The sequence below is a fragment of the Oncorhynchus keta genome, chromosome 15 (assembly GCF_023373465.1).
Source record: "Oncorhynchus keta strain PuntledgeMale-10-30-2019 chromosome 15, Oket_V2, whole genome shotgun sequence".
NCBI lineage: Eukaryota > Metazoa > Chordata > Actinopteri > Salmoniformes > Salmonidae > Oncorhynchus > Oncorhynchus keta.
This window is the reverse complement of record NC_068435.1, coordinates 1183866-1201999: the sequence shown is the minus strand read 5'-3', so window position 1 is coordinate 1201999 and position 18134 is coordinate 1183866. Positions and strand designations below refer to the sequence as shown.

At 45.3% G+C, this 18134-nt stretch overlaps 1 protein-coding gene across 1 annotated transcript in view; it reads right to left on the bottom strand.

The window, feature by feature from the left end:
• The window catches only part of LOC127907478 (pituitary adenylate cyclase-activating polypeptide type I receptor-like), a 92853-nt gene that overhangs the window by 40785 nt on the left and 33934 nt on the right, over window positions 1–18134 (bottom strand). The window contains exons 4-6 of the mRNA XM_052462735.1: window positions 13535–13645; window positions 13194–13294; window positions 6096–6193 (exon numbers count right to left, since the gene is read on the bottom strand). Of these exons, the coding sequence (XP_052318695.1) occupies window positions 6096–6193; window positions 13194–13294; window positions 13535–13645 (310 nt within the window). The remainder of the gene's footprint in view (window positions 1–6095; window positions 6194–13193; window positions 13295–13534; window positions 13646–18134) is intronic.

The following is an 18134-nucleotide window of genomic DNA, read 5'->3' as shown; positions in this document are numbered from 1 at the left end:
ACTTTTGACCACTATCGTTTAAAAGGAAAGTGGATCGGTCAATCATATTAAAAAACATTAAATAAAACATGAGGAGCAGCCATTTTAATTAGTAAAAACATGAGGAGCAGCCATTTTAATTAGTAAAAACATGAGGAGCAGCCATTTTAATTAGTAAAAACATACCGTTCGCATAAGACCTTCTCACATAGACTTCTTTTTCCAGGACAATAGATTTCTGCCACTTATCGTGGAGTGTGATTACCAAGCTATAGTCATTTCGAATCATTATCCTCTTACTATGAAACTACTTATACCAAATACAAAGCCCAGTCATCACCCTTGTAGGCTTAAAGGGAAGCAGGTAGCCTAGTGGATAGAGCAGTGGCCGAGTAACCGCAAGGTTGCTGGATCGAATCCCAGTTGAATGCATGCAGTCGTACAACTGACTAGGTATCCCCCTTAACTCACTACTGCTATCAGAAGAAACCTTTGTTTCTTTTATATCATCTCAAATTGAGCTGTTTCTTGAGCTTAATCAACCCCCTGGAATGTCTCCTACCACAGTATAGGAATCAATGAAGGCTTATCTAAGGGGCCAAATTATTTAGTACAGCGCAAGATTAAGGAAGTGCAATATTAAACTACTCGGGGAATTTACAAATAACATCTGGGATTTGGATATGGCATATTCACACTCTTCATCCGCAGATTTACTAAAACAACAGTTTGACACTTCAGACAAAGTTTAATCTTCTTTCAACTCGATAAGCAGAAAATCGAATGAGTAAATCTTGATAGAAAAATGATGAACATGGAGAGAAACCAGGGAAAATGCTGCGTCAGAGAACAAATCAAACCTGAGATAACTGACGAGCTGGGTAACACATGTATTGATCATTTAGAGGTCAATTCATGCTTTCATAACATTTACTCATAATTATATACTTCAGAATCAGCTGGTAATGCCACGTTACGCCACACCTTTGAGAACGTAGGTGTTCCTACAGTTGAACCTTAGACAGCTGCTAAACTAGAAGAGCAGCTCTCTGTAGAAGATACCGTGTTGCCAATTAAATCCCCTGGACCCGACGGATTTCAGAGATAATTCTTAAAATAAATTCTCAGATCGGTCCTCCCGAGTGGCGAGCCAGCTGTGCCACTAGAGATTCTGGGTGTGAGTCCAGCCTTTGTCGCAGCCACGACTGGGAGACCCACAATTGGCCCAGCGTCGTCTGCGTTAGGGGATGGTTTGGCCGACAGGGATGTCCTTGTACCATCAAGCACTAGCGACCGGGCGCCAGGTGTTTCCTCCGACACATTGGTGCGGCTGGCTTCCGGGTGGGATGCACGCTGTGTTAAGAAGCAGTGCGGCTTGGTTGGTTGGTTTGGTTTTGGAGGATGCATGGCTCTAGACCTCTCTCTAGACCTCTCTCGAGTCCGTACGGGAGTTGGAGCGATGAGACAAGACCGTAACTACCAATTGGATACCATGAAATTGGGGAGAAAAAGGGTAAAAAAAATATATATAAAAAATAAACAAAGGAAAATATATATTTGTATTCTCAGATCAACTCTCTCCTCTCTTTCCGTATTTGAGGAATCATTCTCCCTCGGACACGTAGGAGCGTATTGCAGAGACTCGTCCCCAGGGTGGTCTAGCGCTACCCAACTTTCAATATTATTACTGGGCAGCTGACATAAGAAAATGGTTGACCTTGGAGATATCATCCTGTGGCCCCACCTCCTTAGCTTAGCTTTGCTCTAAACTAGCTGAGCCTGTTTCCAAATACATTAAAAACCCTATTCAAATCAAATCACATTTATGTATATAGCCCTTCGTACATCAGCTGATATCTCCAAGTGCTGTACAGAAACCCAGCCTAAAACCCCAAACAGCAAGCAATGCAGGTGTAGAAGCACGGTGGCTAGGAAAAACTCCCTCGAAAGGCCAAAACCTAGGAAGAAACCTAGAGAGGAACCAGGCTATGTGGGGTGGCCAGTCCTCTTCTGGCTGTGCCGGGTGGAGATTATAACAGAACATGGCCAAGATGTTCAAGATGTTGTATGGTTTTTTAATTATGGGGCAGCAGTTGAAAATTCACTGAGACCAAAAGATCTCCTTAACTGTTTCCAGATCAGCTAATGCAAGTAGGGTATTTCATATCTGGTCTGGAAAAGGGATCTCCTCACTGAACGACCTGTACATACAGTTTGGGGAGGCAGGTGGCTAGCCTAGTGGTTAGACTGTAGGGCCGGCAGGTAGCCTAGTGGTTAGACTGTAGGGCCGGCAGGTAGCCTAGTGGTTAGAGTGTCTGTGTGCTCTGTTAGAGCATGGGGGGGTTGATTTGGTAGGGGATCTGTGTGCTCTGTTAGAGCATGAGGGGGTTGATTTGGTAGGGGATCTGTGTGCTCTGTTAGAGCATGAGGGGGGTTGATTTGGTAGGGGATCTGTGTGCTCTGTTAGAGCATGGGGGTTGATTTGGTAGGGGATCTGTGTGCTCTGTTAGAGCATGAGGGGTGTTGATTTGGTAGGGGATCTGTGTGCTCTGTTAGAGCATGGGGGGGGTTGATTTGGTAGGGGATCTGTGTGCTCTGTTAGAGCATGAGGGGTGTTGATTTGGTAGGGGATCTGTGTGCTCTGTTAGAGCATGGGGGTTGATTTGGTAGGGGATCTGTGTGCTCTGTTAGAGCATGAGGGGGTTGATTTGGTAGGGGATCTGTGTGCTCTGTTAGAGCATGAGGGGGTTGATTTGGTAGGGGATCTGTGTGCTCTGTTAGAGCATGAGGGGTTGATTTGGTAGGGGATCTGTGTGCTCTGTTAGAGCATGAGGGGGTTGATTTGGTGGGGATTTGGCTCTGTTAGGGGATCTGTGTGCTCTGTTAGAGCATGAGGGGGTTGATTTGGTAGGGGATCTGTGTGCTCTGTTAGAGCATGAGGGGGGGTTGATTTGGTAGGGGATCTGTGTGCTCTGTTAGAGCATGAGGGGGTTGATTTGGTAGGGGATCTGTGTGCTCTGTTAGAGCATGAGGGGGGGGTTCTGTCCTGCTGTTCTGTCTTATTTGTATAATCATAAAAAATGCTAAATTAAAACATTTAAAAAAAAAAAAATTAAAAACAGAAACAACTAAACGGGTAAGTTTAGGAATTCATTCCGAGTGTTTAAGTTAAATAGTTTGGGATAGGCAAAATGTAAATACACCATCCCCGTCCAAAACACCCAAGCAAGCCACAAGACTACTTGATGGTAACAATGCAAAGCGTTGCCCCCTAGTGGCCGGTTATCTGAACCTGCAGAGTGTAGTCATGGAGGTGGTGAGAGAGACCAGATCTAACCTGAACCTGCAGAGTATAGTCATGGAGGTGGTGAGAGAGACCAGATCTAACCTGAACCTGCAGAGTATAGTCATGGAGGAGGTGAGAGAGACCAGATCTAACCTGAACCTGCAGAGTATAGTCATGGAGGTGGTGAGAGACCAGATCTAACCTGAACCTGCAGAGTATAGTCATGGAGGTGGTGAGAGAGACCAGATCTAACCTGAACCTGCAGAGTATAGTCATGGAGGTGGTGAGAGACCAGATCTAACCTGAACCTGCAGAGTATAGTCATGGCGGTGGTGAGAGACCAGATCTAACCTGAACCTGCAGAGTATAGTCATGGAGGTGGTGAGAGAGACCAGATCTAACCTGAACCTGCAGAGTATAGTCATGGAGGTGGTGAGAGACCAGATCTAACCTGAACCTGCAGAGTATAGTCATGGCGGTGGTGAGAGAGACCAGATCTAACCTGAACCTGCAGAGTATAGTCATGGATGTGGTGAGAGAGACCAGATCTAACCTGAACCTGCAGAGTATAGTCATGGAGGTGGTGAGAGAGACCAGATCTAACCTGAACCTGCAGAGTGTAGTCATGGATGTGGTGAGAGAGACCAGATCTAACCTGAACCTGCAGAGTATAGTCATGGAGGTGGTGAGAGACCAGATCTAACCTGAACCTGCAGAGTATAGTCATGGAGGTGGTGAGAGACCAGATCTAACCTGAACCTGCAGAGTATAGTCATGGCGGTGGTGAGAGAGACCAGATCTAACCTGAACCTGCAGAGTATAGTCATGGAGGAGGTGAGAGAGACCAGATCTAACCTGAACCTGCAGAGTATAGTCATGGAGGAGGTGAGAGAGACCAGATCTAACCTGAACCTGCAGAGTATAGTCATGGCGGTGGTGAGAGAGACCAGATCTAACCTGAACCTGCAGAGTATAGTCATGGAGGTGGTGAGAGAGACCAGATCTAACCTGAACCTGCAGAGTGTAGTCATGGATGTGGTGAGAGAGACCAGATCTAACCTGAACCTGCAGAGTATAGTCATGGAGGTGGTGAGAGACCAGATCTAACCTGAACCTGCAGAGTATAGTCATGGAGGTGGTGAGAGACCAGATCTAACCTGAACCTGCAGAGTATAGTCATGGAGGTGGTGAGAGAGACCAGATCTAACCTGAACCTGCAGAGTATAGTCATGGAGGTGGTCAGAGAGACCAGATCTAACCTGAACCTGCAGAGTATAGTCATGGAGGTGGTGAGAGAGACCAGATCTAACCTGAACCTGCAGAGTGTAGTCATGGATGTGGTGAGAGAGACCAGATCTAACCTGAACCTGCAGAGTATAGTCATGGCGGTGGTGAGAGAGACCAGATCTAACCTGAACCTGCAGAGTGTAGTCATGGATGTGGTGAGAGAGACCAGATCTAACCTGAACCTGCAGAGTATAGGCATGGAGGTGGTGAGAGAGACCAGATCGAACCTGAACCTGCAGAGTATAGTCATGGAGGTGGTGAGAGAGACCAGATCTAACCTGAACCTGCAGAGTATAGTCATGGAGGTGGTGAGAGAGACCAGATCTAACCTGAACCTGCAGAGTATAGTCATGGAGGTGGTGAGAGAGACCAGATCTAACCTGAACCTGCAGAGTATAGTCATGGAGGTGGTGAGAGAGACCAGATCTAACCTGAACCTGCAGAGTATAGTCATGGAGGTGGTGAGAGAGACCAGATCTAACCTGAACCTGCAGAGTATAGTCATGGATGTGGTGAGAGACCAGATCTAACCTGAACCTGCAGAGTATAGTCATGGAGGTGGTGAGAGAGACCAGATCTAACCTGAACCTGCAGAGTATAGTCATGGAGGTGGTGAGAGAGACCAGATCTAACCTGAACCTGCAGAGTATAGGCATGGAGGTGGTGAGAGAGACCAGATCGAACCTGAACCTGCAGAGTATAGTCATGGAGGTGGTGAGAGAGACCAGATCTAACCTGAACCTGCAGAGTATAGTCATGGAGGTGGTGAGAGAGACCAGATCTAACCTGAACCTGCAGAGTATAGTCATGGATGTGGTGAGAGAGACCAGATCTAACCTGAACCTGCAGAGTATAGTCATGGATGTGGTGAGAGAGACCAGATCTAACCTGAACCTGCAGAGTGTAGTCATGGAGGTGGTGAGAGACCAGATCTAACCTGAACCTGCAGAGTGTAGTCATGGAGGTGGTGAGAGACCAGATCGAACCTGAACCTGCAGAGTGTAGTCATGGAGGTGGTGAGAGACCAGATCTAACCTGAACCTGCAGAGTGTAGTCATGGATGTGGTGAGAGAGACCAGATCTAACCTGAACCTGCAGAGTATAGTCATGGCGGTGGTGAGAGAGACCAGATCTAACCTGAACCTGCAGAGTATAGTCATGGATGTGGTGAGAGAGACCAGATCTAACCTGAACCTGCAGAGTGTAGTCATGGAGGTGGTGAGAGAGACCAGATCTAACCTGAACCTGCAGAGTATAGTCATGGAGGTGGTGAGAGACCAGATCTAACCTGAACCTGCAGAGTATAGTCATGGATGTGGTGAGAGAGACCAGATCTAACCTGAACCTGCAGAGTGTAGTCATGGAGGTGGTGAGAGAGACCAGATCTAACCTGAACCTGCAGAGTATAGTCATGGAGGAGGTGAGAGAGACCAGATCTAACCTGAACCTGCAGAGTATAGTCATGGAGGAGGTGAGAGGGACCAGATCTAACCTGAACCTGCAGAGTGTAGTCATGGAGGTGGTGAGAGAGACCAGATCTAACCTGAACCTGCAGAGTATAGTCATGGCGGTGGTGAGAGAGACCAAAGAGGTGCTGTATCCTGCTGTGTACAGAGCTTTCACAGACGCATAGTTCATGTCCTGGAAGAGACAGAGAGACATTGTTATAGTATATGTCCTGGAAGAGACAGAGAGACACTGTTATAGTATATGTCCTGGGAGAGACAGAGACATTGTTATAGTATATGTCCTGGAAGAGACAGAGACACTGTTATAGTATATGTCCTGGGAGAGACAGAGAGACATTGTTATAGTATATGTCCTGGAAGAGACAGAGAGACACTGTTATAGTATATGTCCTGGAAGAGACAGAGAGACACTGTTATAGTATATGTCCTGGGAGAGACAGAGAGACACTGTTATAGTATATGTCCTGGAAGAGACAGAGAGACACTGTTATAGTATATGTCCTGGAAGAGACAGAGAGACATGTTATAGTATATGTCCTGGAAGAGACAGAGAGACATTGTTAAAGTATATGTCCTGGGAGAGACAGAGAGACATTGTTATAGTATATGTCCTGGAAGAGACAGAGAGACATTGTTATAGTATATGTCCTGGAAGAGACAGAGAGACATTGTTATAGTATATGTCCTGGAAGAGACAGAGAGACACTGTTATAGTATATGTCCTGGAAGAGACAGAGAGACACTGTTATAGTATATGTCCTGGAAGAGACAGAGACATTGTTATAGTATATGTCCTGGAAGAGACAGAGACATTGTTATAGTATATGTCCTGGAAGAGACAGAGAGACATGTTATAGTATATGTCCTGGAAGAGACAGAGAGACATTGTTATAGTATATGTCCTGGAAGAGACAGAGAGACATTGTTATAGTATATGTCCTGGGAGAGACAGAGAGACACTGTTATAGTATATGTCCTGGGAGAGACAGAGAGACACTGTTATAGTATATGTCCTGGGAGAGACAGAGAGACACTGTTATAGTATATGTCCTGGAGAGACAGAGAGACACTGTTATAGTATATGTCCTGGAAGAGACAGAGAGACACTGTTATAGTATATGTCCTGGGAGAGACAGAGACACTGTTATAGTATATGTCCTGGGAGAGACAGAGAGACACTGTTATAGTATATGTCCTGGAGAGACAGAGACACTGTTATAGTATATGTCCTGGAAGAGACAGAGACACTGTTATAGTATATGTCCTGGAGAGACAGAGAGACACTGTTATAGTATATGTCCTGGGAGAGACAGAGAGACACTGTTATAGTATATGTCCTGGAAGAGACAGAGAGACATTGTTATAGTATATGTCCTGGAGAGACAGAGAGACACTGTTATAGTATATGTCCTGGAAGAGACAGAGAGACATTGTAATAGTATATGTCCTGGAGAGACAGAGAGACACTGTTATAGTATATGTCCTGGAAGAGACAGAGAGACATTGTTATAGTATATAGTATATGTCCTGGAAGAGACAGAGACACTGTTATAGTATATGTCCTGGAAGAGACAGAGAGACACTGTTATAGTATATGTCCTGGAAGAGACAGAGAGACATTGTTATAGTATATGTCCTGGAGAGACAGAGAGACACTGTTATAGTATATGTCCTGGAAGAGACAGAGAGACATTGTTATAGTATATGTCCTGGAGAGACAGAGAGACACTGTTATAGTATATGTCCTGGAAGAGACAGAGAGACATTGTTATAGTATATGTCCTGGAAGAGACAGAGAGACACTGTTATAGTATATGTCCTGGGAGAGACAGAGACACTGTTATAGTATATGTCCTGGAAGAGACAGAGAGACACTGTTATAGTATATGTCCTGGGAGAGACAGAGACACTGTTATAGTATATGTCCTGGGAGAGACAGAGAGACACTGTTATAGTATATGTCCTGGAGAGACAGAGACACTGTTATAGTATATGTCCTGGAAGAGACAGAGACACTGTTATAGTATATGTCCTGGAGAGACAGAGAGACACTGTTATAGTATATGTCCTGGGAGAGACAGAGAGACACTGTTATAGTATATGTCCTGGAAGAGACAGAGAGACATTGTTATAGTATATGTCCTGGAGAGACAGAGAGACACTGTTATAGTATATGTCCTGGAAGAGACAGAGAGACATTGTAATAGTATATGTCCTGGAGAGACAGAGAGACACTGTTATAGTATATGTCCTGGAAGAGACAGAGAGACATTGTTATAGTATATAGTATATGTCCTGGAAGAGACAGAGAGACACTGTTATAGTATATGTCCTGGAAGAGACAGAGAGACACTGTTATAGTATATGTCCTGGAAGAGACAGAGAGACATTGTTATAGTATATGTCCTGGAGAGACAGAGAGACACTGTTATAGTATATGTCCTGGAAGAGACAGAGAGACATTGTTATAGTATATGTCCTGGAGAGACAGAGAGACACTGTTATAGTATATGTCCTGGAAGAGACAGAGAGACATTGTTATAGTATATGTCCTGGAAGAGACAGAGAGACACTGTTATAGTATATGTCCTGGGAGAGACAGAGACACTGTTATAGTATATGTCCTGGAAGAGACAGAGACACTGTTATAGTATATGTCCTGGAGAGACAGAGAGACACTGTTATAGTATATGTCCTGGAAGAGACAGAGAGACACTGTTATAGTATATGTCCTGGAAGAGACAGAGAGACACTGTTATAGTATATGTCCTGGGAGAGACAGAGAGACACTGTTATAGTATATGTCCTGGAAGAGACAGAGAGACATTGTTATAGTATATGTCCTGGAAGAGACAGAGAGACATTGTTATAGTATATGTCCTGGAGAGACAGAGAGACACTGTTATAGTATATGTCCTGGAAGAGACAGAGAGACATTGTTATAGTATATGTCCTGGAAGAGACAGAGAGACATTGTTATAGTATATAGTATATGTCCTGGAAGAGACAGAGAGACACTGTTATAGTATATGTCCTGGGAGAGACAGAGACACTGTTATAGTATATGTCCTGGAAGAGACAGAGAGACATTGTTATAGTATATGTCCTGGGAGAGACAGAGAGACACTGTTATAGTATATGTCCTGGAGAGACAGAGAGACATTGTTATAGTATATGTCCTGGAAGAGACAGAGAGACACTGTTATAGTATATGTCCTGGGAGAGACAGAGACACTGTTATAGTATATGTCCTGGAAGAGACAGAGAGACATTGTTATAGTATATGTCCTGGGAGAGACAGAGAGACACTGTTATAGTATATGTCCTGGAGAGACAGAGAGACATTGTTATAGTATATGTCCTGGAAGAGACAGAGAGACACTGTTATAGTATATGTCCTGGAGAGACAGAGAGACATTGTTATAGTATATGTCCTGGAAGAGACAGAGAGACACTGTTATAGTATATGTCCTGGAAGAGACAGAGAGACATTGTTATAGTATATGTCCTGGGAGAGACAGAGAGACATTGTTATAGTATATGTCCTGGGAGAGACAGAGAGACACTGTTATAGTATATGTCCTGGGAGAGACAGAGACATTGTTATAGTATATGTCCTGGAAGAGACAGAGAGACATTGTTATAGTATATGTCCTGGAAGAGACAGAGAGACATTGTTATAGTATATGTCCTGGAAGAGACAGAGAGACACTGTTATAGTATATGTCCTGGGAGAGACAGAGAGACACTGTTATAGTATATGTCCTGGGAGAGACAGAGAGACACTGTTATAGTATATGTCCTGGGAGAGACAGAGAGACACTGTTATAGTATATGTCCTGGGAGAGACAGAGAGACACTGTTATAGTATATGTCCTGGAAGAGACAGAGAGACATGTTATAGTATATGTCCTGGGAGAGACAGAGAGACATGTTATAATATATGTCCTGGAAGTGACAGAGAGACACTGTTATAGTATATGTCCTGGGAGAGACAGAGAGACACTGTTATAGTATATGTCCTGGAAGAGACAGAGAGACATGTTATAGTATATGTCCTGGGAGAGACAGAGAGACATGTTATAGTATATGTCCTGGAAGAGACAGAGAGACATTGTTATAGTATATGTCCTGGAAGAGACAGAGAGACACTGTTATAGTATATGTCCTGGAAGAGACAGAGACACTGTTATAGTATATGTCCTGGAAGAGACAGAGAGACATGTTATAGTATATGTCCTGGAAGAGACAGAGAGACATGTTATAGTATATGTCCTGGAGAGACAGAGAGACACTGTTATAGTATATGTCCTGGAAGAGACAGAGAGACATTGTAATAGTATATGTCCTGGAGAGACAGAGAGACACTGTTATAGTATATGTCCTGGAAGAGACAGAGAGACATTGTTATAGTATATAGTATATGTCCTGGAAGAGACAGAGAGACACTGTTATAGTATATGTCCTGGAAGAGACAGAGAGACACTGTTATAGTATATGTCCTGGAAGAGACAGAGAGACATTGTTATAGTATATGTCCTGGAGAGACAGAGAGACACTGTTATAGTATATGTCCTGGAAGAGACAGAGAGACATTGTTATAGTATATGTCCTGGAGAGACAGAGAGACACTGTTATAGTATATGTCCTGGAAGAGACAGAGAGACATTGTTATAGTATATGTCCTGGAAGAGACAGAGAGACACTGTTATAGTATATGTCCTGGGAGAGACAGAGACACTGTTATAGTATATGTCCTGGAAGAGACAGAGACACTGTTATAGTATATGTCCTGGAGAGACAGAGAGACACTGTTATAGTATATGTCCTGGAAGAGACAGAGAGACACTGTTATAGTATATGTCCTGGAAGAGACAGAGAGACACTGTTATAGTATATGTCCTGGGAGAGACAGAGAGACACTGTTATAGTATATGTCCTGGAAGAGACAGAGAGACATTGTTATAGTATATGTCCTGGAAGAGACAGAGAGACATTGTTATAGTATATGTCCTGGAGAGACAGAGAGACACTGTTATAGTATATGTCCTGGAAGAGACAGAGAGACATTGTTATAGTATATGTCCTGGAAGAGACAGAGAGACATTGTTATAGTATATAGTATATGTCCTGGAAGAGACAGAGAGACACTGTTATAGTATATGTCCTGGGAGAGACAGAGACACTGTTATAGTATATGTCCTGGAAGAGACAGAGAGACATTGTTATAGTATATGTCCTGGGAGAGACAGAGAGACACTGTTATAGTATATGTCCTGGAGAGACAGAGAGACATTGTTATAGTATATGTCCTGGAAGAGACAGAGAGACACTGTTATAGTATATGTCCTGGGAGAGACAGAGACACTGTTATAGTATATGTCCTGGAAGAGACAGAGAGACATTGTTATAGTATATGTCCTGGGAGAGACAGAGAGACACTGTTATAGTATATGTCCTGGAGAGACAGAGAGACATTGTTATAGTATATGTCCTGGAAGAGACAGAGAGACACTGTTATAGTATATGTCCTGGAGAGACAGAGAGACATTGTTATAGTATATGTCCTGGAAGAGACAGAGAGACACTGTTATAGTATATGTCCTGGAAGAGACAGAGAGACATTGTTATAGTATATGTCCTGGGAGAGACAGAGAGACATTGTTATAGTATATGTCCTGGGAGAGACAGAGAGACACTGTTATAGTATATGTCCTGGGAGAGACAGAGAGACATTGTTATAGTATATGTCCTGGAAGAGACAGAGAGACATTGTTATAGTATATGTCCTGGAAGAGACAGAGAGACATTGTTATAGTATATGTCCTGGAAGAGACAGAGAGACACTGTTATAGTATATGTCCTGGGAGAGACAGAGAGACACTGTTATAGTATATGTCCTGGGAGAGACAGAGAGACACTGTTATAGTATATGTCCTGGGAGAGACAGAGAGACACTGTTATAGTATATGTCCTGGGAGAGACAGAGAGACACTGTTATAGTATATGTCCTGGAAGAGACAGAGAGACATGTTATAGTATATGTCCTGGGAGAGACAGAGAGACATGTTATAATATATGTCCTGGAAGTGACAGAGAGACACTGTTATAGTATATGTCCTGGGAGAGACAGAGAGACACTGTTATAGTATATGTCCTGGAAGAGACAGAGAGACATGTTATAGTATATGTCCTGGGAGAGACAGAGAGACATGTTATAGTATATGTCCTGGAAGAGACAGAGAGACATTGTTATAGTATATGTCCTGGAAGAGACAGAGAGACACTGTTATAGTATATGTCCTGGAAGAGACAGAGACACTGTTATAGTATATGTCCTGGAAGAGACAGAGAGACATGTTATAGTATATGTCCTGGAAGAGACAGAGAGACATGTTATAGTATATGTCCTGGAAGAGACAGAGAGACATTGTTATAGTATATGTCCTGGAAGAGACAGAGAGACATTGTTATAGTATATGTCCTGGGAGAGACAGAGAGACATTGTTATAGTATATGTCCTGGGAGAGACAGAGAGACACTGTTATAGTATATGTCCTGGAAGAGACAGAGAGACATTGTTATAGTATATGTCCTGGGAGAGACAGAGACACTGTTATAGTATATGTCCTGGGAGAGACAGAGAGACACTGTTATAGTATATGTCCTGGAAGAGACAGAGACACTGTTATAGTATATGTCCTGGGAGAGACAGAGAGACACTGTTATAGTATATGTCCTGGAAGAGACAGAGAGACATGTTATAGTATATGTCCTGGAAGAGACAGAGAGACATTGTTATAGTATATGTCCTGGAAGAGACAGAGAGACACTGTTATAGTATATGTCCTGGAAGAGACAGAGAGACACTGTTATAGTATATGTCCTGGAAGAGACAGAATAGCACATGGTTCTACTGTTTGCACTGTTCAACGGAAGTATACTTTGTGAATGAAGGTCCTGTTCTAGGTTCTATATACTAGGTTTTAGAGGTTCTATGTTGTTACCTGTCTGGTTCTAGGAGTTAGGTTCTAGGTTCTTACCTGTCTAGTTCTAGGTCCTAGAGGTTAGGTTCTGGGTTCTTACCTGTCTAGTTCTAGGTTCTAGCGGTTGGATTCTAGGTTCTTACCCGTCTAGTTCTAGGTTCTAGAGGTTAGGTTCTAGGTTCTTACCGGTCTGGTGGTGTTATCGTCTGACAGGCAGGCGTCAACGTAGTGAGGAAATGTTTCTGACCAGCCCTCTGCTGTACAGTTCCTACTGATCCAACCAATCTCTGAAACACACACACACACACACACACACACACACACACACACACACACACACACACACACACACACACACACACACACACACACACACACACACACACACACACACACACACACACACACACACACACACACACACACACACACACACACACGTCAATCTACAAAATGCTGAATACCATAGCACTTCAACCAAGCCAAGCCATACTGTTTGAATCATTAGTACAGTAGAAGCTACAAACCATCGTCAGGACTCAGGAGGTCATGAAAGACTTCAGGACATCTGACTGATACCACTTCACCTACGGCTGCATCCTGCCAACAAGCCAGGTCGTCCCACATCCACGGACAGCCTGCAACACACAGGGTATATCCAGTATCTCATACAGTAGCAGGATCTCTGTCTGGTGGTCTGGACGAAGCCAATTACCTTTTTAAAGACCAGAGACGAGCGAAGCACACTGAGCCAGACAGACAGACAGACCCAGAGCTAACCAATTAAACCTGTCTATACTATCACTGTGAATAACACACACGCACAGGCACACACACTAACACACACACCCACTAACACACACACACTAACACACACCCACTAACACACACCCACTAACACACACCCACTAACACACACACCCACTAACACACACACACACTAACACACACCCACTAACACACACCCACTAACACACACACTAACACACACACACACTAACAGACCCACTAACACACACCCACTAACACACACACTAACAGACCCACTAACACACACACTAACACACACACACTAACAGACCCACTAATACACACCCACTAACACACTCCCACTAATACACACCCACTAACACACCCACTAACACACTCCCACTAATACACCCACTTTTACACACACACTAACACACCCACAGGCACACCCACTAACACACACCCACTAACACACGCACAGGCACACCCACTAACACACACTCACTAACACACACCCACTAACACACTCCCACTAACACACACCCACTAACACACACCCACTAACACACACACCCACTAATACACACCCACTAATACACACCCACTAAAACACACCCACTAACACACTCCCCACTAACACACTCCCCACTAACACACTCCCCACTAACACACTCCCCACTAACACACTCCCCACTAACACACTCCCCTAACACACTCCCCAACACACTCCCCACTAACACACACCCACTAACACACTCCCCACTAACACACTCCCCACTAACACACTCCCCACTAACACACTCCCCACTAACACACTCCCCACTAACACACACCCACTAACACACACCCACTAACACACTCCCCACTAACACACTCCCCACTAACACACTCCCCACTAACACACTCCCCACTAACACACTCCCCACTAACACACTCCCCACTAACACACACCCACTAACACACTCCCCACTAACACACTCCCCACTAACACACTCCCCACTAACACACTCCCCACTAACACACTCCCCACTAACACCCTCCGCACTCCCACTCCCCCCACTAACACACTCCCACTAACACACACCCACCCACTAACACACTCCCCACTAACACACTCCCCACTAACACACTCCCCACTAACACACTCCCCACTAACACACTCCCCACTAACACACTCCCCACTAACACACACCCACAAGTGATAATGCAATCCCTCTTGAGGGGAATGACTAGTGTTGATCTGAATAATATTTCAGGATTCTGTGTCCAGTATAAAGGAAGGTAGAGGTAGTTTCGGGAGCCAATGCTAACAAGCGTCAGCGATATGCATAACTACTAGATACCCATAGACCTCCAGCAATTAGTTAGTTCCTGCAACTTCCTTCATACTGGACACAGAGACATAAAAGTGGTTTCCACGAGTTCATCTGACTCTGGGTCAGTAGATAAAGGGCCTCATCTGACTCTGGGTCAGTAGATAAAGGGCTTCATCTGACTCTGGGTCAGTAGATAAAGGGCTTCATCCGACTCTGGGTCAGTAGATAAAGGGCCTCATCTGACTCTGGGCCAGTAGATAAAGGGCTTCATCTGACTCTGGGTCAGTAGATAAAGGGCCTCATCTGACTCTGGGTCAGTAGATAAAGGGCTTCATCTGACTCTGGGTCAGTAGATAAAGGGCCTCATCTGACTCTGGGTCAGTAGATAAAGGGCTTCATCTGACTCTGGGTCAGTAGATAAAGGGCCTCATCTGACTCTGGGTCAGTAGATAAAGGGCTTCATCTGACTCTGGGTCAGTAGATAAAGGGCTTCATCTGACTCTGGGTCAGTAGATAAAGGGCCTCATCTGACTCTGGGTCAGTAGATAAAGGGCTTCATCTGACTCTGGGTCAGTAGATAAAGGGCCTCATCTGACTCTGGGTCAGTAGATAAAGGGCTTCATCTGACTCTGGGTCAGTAGATAAAGAGCTTCATCTGACTCTGGGTCAGTAGATAAAGGGCTTCATCTGACTCTGGGTCAGTAGATAAAGGGCTTCATCTGACTCTGGGTCAGTAGATAAAGGGCTTCATCTGACTCTGGGTCAGTAGATAAAGGGCTTCATCTGACTCTGGGTCAGTAGATAAAGGGCTTCATCTGACTCTGGGTCAGTAGATAAAGGGCCTCATCTGACTCTGGGTCAGTAGATAAAGGACCTCATCTGACTCTGGGTCAGGAGATAAAGGGCCACATCTGACTCTGGGTCAGTAGATAAAGGGCTTCATCTGACTCTGGGTCAGTAGATAAAGGGCTTCATCTGACTCTGGGTCAGTAGATAAAGGGCTTCACAGTATCCCTTTAAATGACCATAGAAACGGCATAAATACAAAAGACCTGAGTGACATCGACTGAGCCTTCAACATCACACCATGGTGTCCTAGAGAAGTCTGAGACAGCTGGACTACAGTCAACCTGAGACAGTAGCTGCTTTAAGCTGTAGCTCAACCAGACAAGCTAATAGTCTATCCCCATCTCTGCTATAGTCCTCTCTCTCCTGCAGTCAGTCTGACTGATGTTTCTCCTCCCCACTGATGTGTCTGTTGTCAACAGAAACAGAGCTATTATAGGGACACTACAGGAAGACAGTAGCACTGCCATAGACAGGAGAGTGACCCTAGACAGGAAGACAGTAGCACTGCCATAGACAGGAGAGTGACCCTAGACAGGAAGACAGTAGCACTGCCATAGACAGGAGAGTGACCCTAGACAGGAAGACAGTAGCACTGCCATAGACAGGAGAGTGACCCTAGACAGGAAGACAGTAGCACTGCCATAGACAGGAGAGTGACCCTAGACAGGAGAGTGACCCTAGACAGGAAGACAGTAGCACTGCCATAGACAGGAGAGTGGCCCTAGACAGGAGAGTGACCCTAGACAGGAAGACAGTAGCACTGCCATAGACAGGAGAGTGGCCCTAGACAGGAAGACAGTAGCACTGCCATAGACAGGAGAGTGGCCCTAGACAGGAGAGTGACCCTAGACAGGAAGACAGTAGCACTGCCATAGACAGGAGAGTGGCCCTAGACAGGAGAGTGACCCTAGACAGGAAGACAGTAGCACTGCCATAGACAGGAGAGTGGCCCTAGACAGGAGAGTGACCCTAGACAGGAAGACAGTAGCACTGCCATAGACAGGAGAGTGACCCTAGACAGGAGAGTGACCCTAGACAGGAAGACAGTAGCACTGCCATAGACAGGAGAGTGACCCTAGACAGGAAGACAGTAGCACTGCCATAGACAGGAGAGTGACCCTAGACAGGAAGACAGTAGCACTGCCATAGACAGGAGAGTGGCCCTAGACAGGAGAGTGACCCTAGACAGGAGAGTGACCCTAGACAGGAAGACAGTAGCACTGCCATAGACAGAAGAGTGACCCTAGACAGGAGAGTGACCCTAGACAGGAAGACAGTAGCACTGCCATAGACAGGAGAGTGACCCTAGACAGGAGAGTGACCCTAGACAGGAGAGTGACCCTAGACAGGAGAGTGACCCTAGACAGGAGAGTGACCCTAGACAGGAAGACAGTAGCACTGCCATAGACAGGAGAGTGGCCCTAGACAGGAGAGTGACCCTAGACAGGAAGACAGTAGCACTGCCATAGACAGGAGAGTGACCCTAGACAGGAGAGTGACCCTAGACAGGAAGACAGTAGCACTGCCATAGACAGGAGAGTGACCCTAGACAGGAAGACAGTAGCACTGCCATAGACAGGAGAGTGACCCTAGACAGGAAGACAGTAGCACTGCCATAGACAGGAGAGTGGCCGTAGACAGGAGAGTGACCCTAGACAGGAGAGTGACCCTAGACAGGAAGACAGTAGCACTGCCATAGACAGGAGAGTGACCCTAGACAGGAGAGTGACCCTAGACAGGAAGACAGTAGCACTGCCATAGACAGGAGAGTGACCCTAGACAGGAGAGTGACCCTAGACAGGAGAGTGACCCTAGACAGGAGAGTGACCCTAGACAGGAGAGTGACCCTAGACAGGAAGACAGTAGCACTGCCATAGACAGGAGAGTGACCCTAGACAGGAGAGTGACCCTAGACAGGAAGACAGTAGCACTGCCATAGACAGGAGAGTGACCCTAGACAGGAGAGTGACCCTAGACAGGAAGTCAGTAGCACTGCCATAGACAGGAGAGTGACCCTAGACAGGAGAGTGACCCTAGACAGGAGAGTGACCCTAGACAGGAGAGAGACCCTAGACAGGAAGACAGTAGCACTGCCATAGACAGGAGAGTGACCCTAGACAGGAGAGTGACCCTAGACAGGAGAGTGACCCTAGACAGGAAGACATTAGCACTGCCATAGACAGGAGAGTGACCCTAGACAGGAGAGTGACCC